Raw genomic sequence first — 9,174 nt, 5'->3', positions numbered from 1 at the left:
CATTATTTTATTATAATACACATGTTACTATATATAGTAACATTTTACTATAGAAATTTAAGTATTTAGACATAAATACGATAATTATTAAGCGCTCTCTGACGTCACTCTTTTCCCATAATTCTCTGATAAGTGGCGCTGTTTTAGCGCTAAAATCATTGTAAAGCGCGCCTCCAGCCGAGCGGTCATTGTTGAGATATTAAATTTGAAACATGGCGTCTGGTGGTGCGAGATTGAAGAACGCGGTGGATGTCGAGGGTTCAATCTGCGACCTAGAGGAAAAGGGTGAGCTATTGTCCCGGGAATTGCTAGAACTTACTCCCAGAGCGAAATCGACAAAGAAATCGAACGAATTTGACTTCGACGAACTGCTGAAAGAGAGGGACATTTTACGACGGCAAGTTAAAGAGAAACGGGCCCATGGAGAGAAAAGCGTCTTTTCAGCGAGATAGATGCGTTGAAACAGCAGCTGGCTTCTTTTTCTATTGGACGTGGCCATGATTACGTTCCACGACAACAGGAGATAGAAACATGTATAACACCCATCAAAAAGTTGAAATCAGGTAAATCTGCGAAATCAACTGATAGTTCAGTTCGTCACCCCCAGTTATGCCCCCATGCGTTTGTACCGGCTCAAATATCTGGTCATTCAGACATTGACTATAATGACTTGAGTATGTCCCAGTTTGTGGCCGGCTATTGTTAGACGCCCGTTTATAGGGATATATGTTTGCAATTGTCAATGGGGAAGTGTATACAGATAAATTTTAGTTATGAAAAAAAAGATTTGTTAATGATATCAACTCTTATTCAACTTTACTTAGAATTTGTCGTCAATAACCGTTTTGATGCGTGTAAAACTTCCAAAACGTCATATAAAACGAATAAGCCTAATGTTTAAAACAGGAAATTAAAAAAAGTTATTCTCTGTGTTTTTGTATTTTGTATTTACTGGTCGCCGGTCATACGAGTTCGTTATTTTAGAAATTTACTTTCTGTGAAAACGATTTATATACACGCTAATAGTTTAAATTATGCATTTGATAACAAAATAAGTGCCTTAACACGACATTAATTGACTATTCTAAATTTAAGTGATATAAAATGGAAGTACAAAGCTAAATTCACACGATTTTACCAAGAAATATAAGTCGCAATAACGAAATTAACACAATTTAAATTTAACTGATATAAAATGAAAGTTCAAAGCGTAATTCACACGATTTATAACAAACATTAATGAATAAAAGTAGGCCGAAAAGGATCAGGCCGAAGTGATATCTCGGCCGAATCGACCCGACACCAATAATTTTATCGGTGATAATGCAAGGTACTAGTCTAAATAATTTACGCATGCCGGAGACGACCGAGTAACTACGATCCAGAAAGTTGATTAAACCGTCATAGTTCGGCTATGTCCGTGTTTATTCAGAATGTTAACAATTGTTAGAATATTTAAACGGGGGCGTAGCTAGGTCGTTTCAAAGTATACGCACAATTGCTGTTGCAATGGGCAGATTGTTTTTATGGGAGGTCAAGGGGAGGTCCCGGTCAGGTCAGAATAATACTGTATAGCAAAATAAATTTCTTAGTACAGGATCATCAGCAATTAATCAACGGATATTCAATTCAAAAATGCTGTCTGAAACAGCTTCGTAGGAAATTTAAAAATGACAATTGTCTTAAATAACGAAAATGCAAATGAACGTTTGTTGAAAGGTTTTCCTAAGCTCATTTAGCATTTTCAACACGAAACAAACTTCTATTGCATAGCAAAAGGTCGTTCAAAGTATGCACTGAAGGAAATTGTCAACGATAACTGCAATACGTCAATCCTTCTTCTTGGCGAAGATCTCTATTACCCGTTGCGTATCGTTTCCTGTTCACGGTGAACGTTAAGCAGTCTTAGACCGGACACGTGACGACAAATTTAACTTTGGAGGGGGGGGGGGGGGTATTTAAAAAAAGTACATTTACATTGTAATGCAATGTTACAGAAGGTATACTCGAGAAATAGTCAAGGTCAATTTCTGTGGTATTCATAAGTATAAACACAAGCTGCAGTGAGCCATTTAAATTTTATTGAGCCGTGAACATTCATGAAGCATATTTTTTACCCGCAGTATATTCGACAATTTTGAGGACTCTTGTCAATATCTGTAGAAAATATTTGTTTATCTGTTATATGAAATAAATAGCTATCAGCACATTTTTAAAATCAAAATAACAACAGTTAAAACAGACATCTCTATCTTAAATGCGTGCTTTATCTTCCTCTATTATCAAATGCTACGGGGCACTACACATTTAATTATGCTTCACAAATAACCTAACCAAATGTACCTCATTCGGAAGGAATAAGGCTCTTACTGAATAATAGGAATTTTTTTTATATTTTTTTGTCTCACATATTCAAAATAGGCGGCCCGCGAACGCTTCACCTCCCTTACCCTTTACTTTTATTGCATTTTTGGCCCCAAATATTTTCTTGTGCGACGAATTGTACGCACGGGCGTATTATGCGTGACGGCAGCTACGTCACTGACTGTCATTATGATAACAAACAAATATATTAACGCTTTAACATATTCAGCCGCGCCTTTGATGTCTTGCATCAAAATTCGTCTTGTTCTCTTTTGACACATCTATGTTCTAGAAACACGGCCAGTGTGAATGGGGAGATTAAGCATAGATAACTTCACCTGAAATCGCTTATGTGTTTTGCTCATACATACCCCTGGAATTATGTATTGAACATTCACGAGGAAGTTTTACTTGAACTAGAGAGGGGAAATCGAGTTTGGGGCGATAGTTTTTCTGATGTGGAAAGTTTAAATTTATTGCTGGAGAGGCCTGGTGCCGTCCGTAGATAGGATACCCGTCGTAGTGATACTTCCAGCTGGAATAATGAAGACGGACGTACTTGGTTCTGATCTAAGTATCAGCATGGTGAGTGCAGTGATTCTAGCCCACACACTGTGTACATCAGAGGAGAGAAACGTTCCGTGAAACACATTTGCGCGACATGCTACCTCAAGGATAACGTTTCCCGGAAACATCCGGAGAAGTCTCACGAGTGTCCATATCATTCTGATGAGAAGGACTGCTAAGAAGAAAGGTTGCAACCAGAAATTTTATATTATGGTGGGAAATGTGACAATTAACTTTGTGACACTTCAGAGCCCGCATATACTTTTGCTCGAAGACGCACGTGGATGGCCAGCATTACGGACTAATGTCTTCCGCCGATCACTGGATTCGTGTTCATGACTGATCGCTGTGTGAATCTATCATTTTTCAAAGTGTATTTTCATTTCGTTTAACGTTTATTAAAATAATATATCAGTGATTGTTACTAATTTGTTTCGTATAAATTAGTTCTATATGCTATGCGGTTATATCCAATATCTTGCATTCAATTAGCCGAGATTCGTGCAATTCCTAGAATTTGCTTATCGATCATTGTAAGTAAGTGTTTGTTGAAACTTAGCTATATTTTTAATGATGATGTAAAGATCACATACAGAGCACATTTTATTGCTTTTTGTGTAGATATTAGAGACAGACGACATGTTATTACTGCTTTCGTAATTAACAGAAACAGACTACATGTTTTATTGCTGGTATAAAAAACCACAGACAGACTTTATGTTTTATTGCTAGTGTAAATACCAGAGACAGACTACATGTTTTACTGCTAGTGTAAAGACCAGAGACAGACTATATGTTTTTTGCTGGTGTAAACATCAGAGACAGACTACGTATTTTTGCTGGTGTAAAGATCAGAGACAGACTACATATTGTTACTGCTGGTGTAAAGACCAGGGACAGACTACATATTGTTATTGCTGGTGTAAAGACCACAGACATACCACAAATTGTAATTGCTGGTTTAAAGACCAGAGACAGACTACATGTTTTACTGCTGGTGTAAAGACCAGAGACAGACTACATGTTTTACTGCTGGTGTAAAGACCGGAGACAGACTACATGTTTTACTGCTGGTGTAAAGACCAGAGACAGACTACATATTGTTACTGCTGGTGTAAAGACCAGAGACAGACTTCATGAGATTACCGCTGGTGTAAAGACCAGAGACAGACTTCATGAGATTACCGCTGGTGTAAAGACCAGAGACAGACTACATGAGATTACCGCTGGTGTAAAGACCAGAGACAGACTACATGAGATTACCGCTGGTGTAAAGACCAGAGACAGACTACATAGTGTTACTGCTGGTGTAAAGACCAGAGACAGACTACATATTGTTACTGCTGGTGTAAAAACCAGAGACAGACTTCATGAGATTACCGCTGGTGTAAAGACCAGAGACAGACTTCATGAGATTACCGCTGGTGTAAATACCAGAGACAGACTTCATGAGATAACCGCTGGTGTAAAGACCAGAGACAGACTACATGAGATTACCGCTGGTGTAAAGACCAGAGACAGACTTCATGAGATTACCGCTGGGGTAAAGACCGGAGACAGACTACATATTGTTACTGCTGGTGTAAAGACCAGAGACAGACTTCATGAGATTACCGCTGGTGTAAAGACCAGAGACAGACTTCATGAGATTACCGCTGGTGTAAAGACCAGAGACAGACTTCATGAGATTACCGCTGGTGTAAAGACCAGAGACAGACTTCATGAGATTACCGCTGGTGTAAAGACCAGAGACAGACTACATGAGATTACCGCTGGTGTAAAGACCAGAGACAGACTACATATTGTTACTGCTGGTGTAAAGACCAGAGACAGACTTCATGAGATTACCGCTGGTGTAAAGACTGGAGACAGACTTCATGAAATTACCGCTGGTGTAAAGACTGGAGACAGACTTCATGAGATTACCGCTGGTGTAAAGACTGGAGACAGACTTCATGAGATTACCGCTGGTGTAAAGACCAGAGACAGACTACATGAGATTACCGCTGGTTTAAAGACCAGAGACAGACTTCATGAGATTACCGCTGGTGTAAAGACCAGAGACAGACTACATGAGATTACCGCTGGTGTAAAGACCAGAGACAGACTTCATGAGATTACCGCTGGTGTAAAGACCAGAGACAGACTACATATTGTTACTGCTGGTGTAAAGACCAGAGCCAGACTACATATTGTTACTGCTGGTGTAAAGACCAGAGACAGACTTCATGAGATTACCGCTGGTGTAAAGACCAGAGACAGACTACATATTGTTACTGCTGGTGTAAAGACCAGAGACAGACTACATATTGTTATTGCTGGTTTAAAGACCAGAGACAGACTTCATGAGATTACCTCTGGTGTAAAGACCAGAGACAGACAACATATTGTTACTGCTGGTGTAAAGACCAGAGACAGACTACATATTGTTACTGCTGGTGTAAAGACCAGAGACAGACTTCATGAGATTACCGCTGGTGTAAAGACCAGAGACAGACTACATATTGTTACTGCTGGTGTAAAGACCATTAGCTGAGATTCGTGCAATTCCTAGAATTTGCTTATCGATCATTGTAAGTAAGTGTTTGTTGAAACTTAGCTATATTTTTAATGATGATGTAAAGATCACATACAGAGCACATTTTATTGCTTTTTGTGTAGATATTAGAGACAGACGACATGTTATTACTGCTTTCGTAATTAACAGAAACAGACTACATGTTTTATTGCTGGTATAAAAAATCACAGACAGACTTTATGTTTTATTGCTGGTGTAAATACAAGAGACAGACAACATGTTTTACTGCTAGTGTAAAGACCAGAGACAGACTATATGTTTTTTGCTGGTGTAAAGATCAGAGACAGACTACGTATTTTTGCTGGTGTAAAGATCAGAGACAGACTACATATTGTTACTGCTGGTGTAAATACCAGAGACAGACTTCATGAGATTACCGCTGGTGTAAAGACCAGAGACAGACTTCATGAGATTACCGCTGGTGTAAAGACCAGAGACAGACTACATATTGTTACTGCTGGTGTAAAGACCAGAGACAGACTACATATTGTTATTGCTGGTTTAAAGACCAGAGACAGACTTCATGAGATTACCTCTGGTGTAAAGACCAGAGACAGACAACATATTGTTACTGCTGGTGTAAAGACCAGAGACAGACTACATATTGTTACTGCTGGTGTAAAGACCAGAGACAGACTTCATGAGATTACCGCTGGTGTAAAGACCAGAGACAGACTACATATTGTTACTGCTGGTGTAAAGACCATTAGCTGAGATTCGTGCAATTCCTAGAATTTGCTTATCGATCATTGTAAGTAAGTGTTTGTTGAAACTTAGCTATATTTTTAATGATGATGTAAAGATCACATACAGAGCACATTTTATTGCTTTTTGTGTAGATATTAGAGACAGACGACATGTTATTACTGCTTTCGTAATTAACAGAAACAGACTACATGTTTTATTGCTGGTATAAAAAATCACAGACAGACTTTATGTTTTATTGCTGGTGTAAATACAAGAGACAGACAACATGTTTTACTGCTAGTGTAAAGACCAGAGACAGACTATATGTTTTTTGCTGGTGTAAAGATCAGAGACAGACTACGTATTTTTGCTGGTGTAAAGATCAGAGACAGACTACATATTGTTACTGCTGGTGTAAATACCAGAGACAGACTTCATGAGATTACCGCTGGTGTAAAGACCAGAGACAGACTTCATGAGATTACCGCTGGTGTAAAGACCAGAGACAGACTTCATGAGATTACCGCTGGTGTAAAGACCAGAGACAGACTTCATGAGATAACCGCTGGTGTAAAGACCAGAGACAGACTACACGAGATTACCGCTGGTGTAAAGACCAGAGACAGACTTCATGAGATTACCGCTGGTGTAAAGACCGGAGACAGACTACATAGTGTTACTGCTGGTGTAAAGACTAGAGACAGACTTCATGAGATTACCGCTGGTGTAAAGACCAGAGACAGACTTCATGAGATTACCGCTGGTGTAAAGACCAGAGACAGACTTCATGAGATTACCGCTGGTGTAAAGACCAGAGACAGACTTCATGAGATTACCGCTGGTGTAAAGACCAGAGACAGACTACATGAGATTACCGCTGGTGTAAAGACCAGAGACAGTCTACATATTGTTACTGCTGGTGTAAAGACCAGAGACAGACTTCATGAGATTACCGCTGGTGTAAAGACCAGAGACAGACTTCATGAGATTACCGCTGGTGTAAAGACCAGAGACAGACTTCATGAGATTACCGCTGGTGTAAAGACCAGAGACAGACTTCATGAGATTACCGCTGGTGTAAAGACCAGAGACAGACTACATATTGTTACTGCTGGTGTAAAGACCAGAGACAGACTTCATGAGATTACCGCTGGTGTAAAGACCAGAGACAGACTTCATGAGATTACCGCTGGTGTAAAGACCAGAGACAGACTTCATGAGATTACCGCTGGTGTAAAGACCAGAGACAGACTTCATGAGATTACCGCTGGTGTAAAGACCAGAGACAAACGACTTTTTATTACTTCTGCTGTCAAGATCAGAGACAGACGACAAATGTTATTGCTACTAATGTTACAATCAGATACCGACTGCATGTTATCAATTGGTGAAAAGATCGACTTCATGTTATTTTTCTTATGATGTTAAGAACAACGACAAACTAAAAATATGCATGTTATCACTTAGAGTGTAAAAATCAGAGTGTCGATTTGTAATTACTGCTGGTGTAAGGATCATAGACTGCGTGTGCAAATACTGTGTGCGACAAAGTTCTTACTTTTCAGTTGCTTTTTCCGCTCTGTATAGTTAAAGCATTTAGCCATTAACTCATTTGGTTAATTTTGGCCGTTTTGTTTGGCGTGTTTTAAGGCTGCATGCATACACTATCTTTGTATATTTCACATTGCAGTCTCCGTTTTCGGTCAAAATTTATTAAACTATTATTTTATTTCCTGTTTTTGTTTTTCCTGTGCTTCAGCTTAAATGCTTTGAGCGTCTAGGATAATTTAAGTATTTAGACATAAATACGATAATTATTAAGCGCTCTCTGACGTCACTCTTTTCCCATAATTCTCTGATAAGTGGCGCTGTTTTTTAGCGCTTAAATCATTGTTAAGCGCGCCTCAAGCCGAGCGGTCATTGTTAAGATATTAAATTTGAACCCGCCCTCCCTCCCATTTTATAAATTAAATTAATAGGTTTAATGTCGTTATTTTGTCTCTGAATGTACTGTGGATGCTGTGCTTATAATTGTGTGTCTTGTTCATATGTGTTGAATATTCATGATGCGTATTGTAAGTAATATATTATATCTATTTTCATTTTTGTGATTATATTGTGTATTTCATGGCGTGTTTTGAGGCTGCATGTATACAATATCTTTGTATTATTCACATTGCAGCCTCACTTTCGGCCAAAATTTATTAAATTATTATTTTATTTCCTGGTTTTGTTTTTCCTGTGTTTCAGCTTAAATGCTTTGAGCGTCTGGGATAATTCGTTCCCGCAATAATGAGTATCGTCTTTGCCCGTGAGATTATCAAGGAACGTCAGGGCGATTATGGCATAAATGCCTGACGAAGAAAAAACGTGCACACTGACGTCATTTTCACGAAAATAAAAATGGCCGCCGTATACTTGGTAGGCAATCATTTAAACATTAAAAGCTTTAAAGGGATTAAAAGGTTACTATCGGTGCAAGAAAAGTAAAACTAGTTTTACCAATAATGACACCTTCCGTGTTTCAGTAACGAGTTTTACCCGAAAGTACCAGATGTTTACATTCGGTAAAGGACATAAAGCAGTTAGACAAGGAAATGTTTTGTTGAAACGTTTTGTTTTACTTCATTCGTTGAGAAATGTTAATTATTCCAGCGAAATGGCTAGGGTCATTCAAGCCGAGATTCTTATGAAACTGCTTCTAGGCTTGATCGACCCTAGCTGTGCTCACCTATTAAATTGAACATCACTATCAGCCAATGTAAAACTGAAAATATTTGAAGAATGAAAAAAATTGCAGGCTTATTCTGAAAACACGTACGAAAAGGTTTGCTATTTCGATTTCCAGTCACTCGTTTTTTTTCACAGCTAATGCCATTCAAAACCATTTTGTTATATCTCATTTTTAAGCCTTTCAGTCTTCATGCTAATTATATGACATATCCTTCATTATTCCACAAAATCATGTTTTTAAATCC

The 9,174-nt window shown here is 38.6% G+C and overlaps 1 protein-coding gene across 1 annotated transcript; it reads left to right on the top strand.

Moving 5' to 3' along the window:
- The first annotated feature begins 212 nt into the window (after positions 1-212).
- Positions 213-8,473, top strand: LOC128235686 (uncharacterized). The gene is made up of 5 exons (XM_052950487.1): positions 213-397; positions 4,291-4,630; positions 4,754-5,059; positions 6,542-7,273; positions 8,447-8,473. The coding sequence occupies exons 1-5, from the start codon at positions 213-215 to the stop codon at positions 8,471-8,473; spliced, it is 1,590 nt and encodes a 529-aa protein (XP_052806447.1).
- Positions 8,474-9,174: the final 701 nt, after the last annotated feature.

Source organism: Mya arenaria, chromosome 5 (genome assembly GCF_026914265.1).
Source record: "Mya arenaria isolate MELC-2E11 chromosome 5, ASM2691426v1".
NCBI classification, from domain to species: domain Eukaryota; kingdom Metazoa; phylum Mollusca; class Bivalvia; order Myida; family Myidae; genus Mya; species Mya arenaria.
Note: the sequence above shows the minus strand (reverse complement) of the source record. Positions and strands in the feature narration are given on the sequence as shown.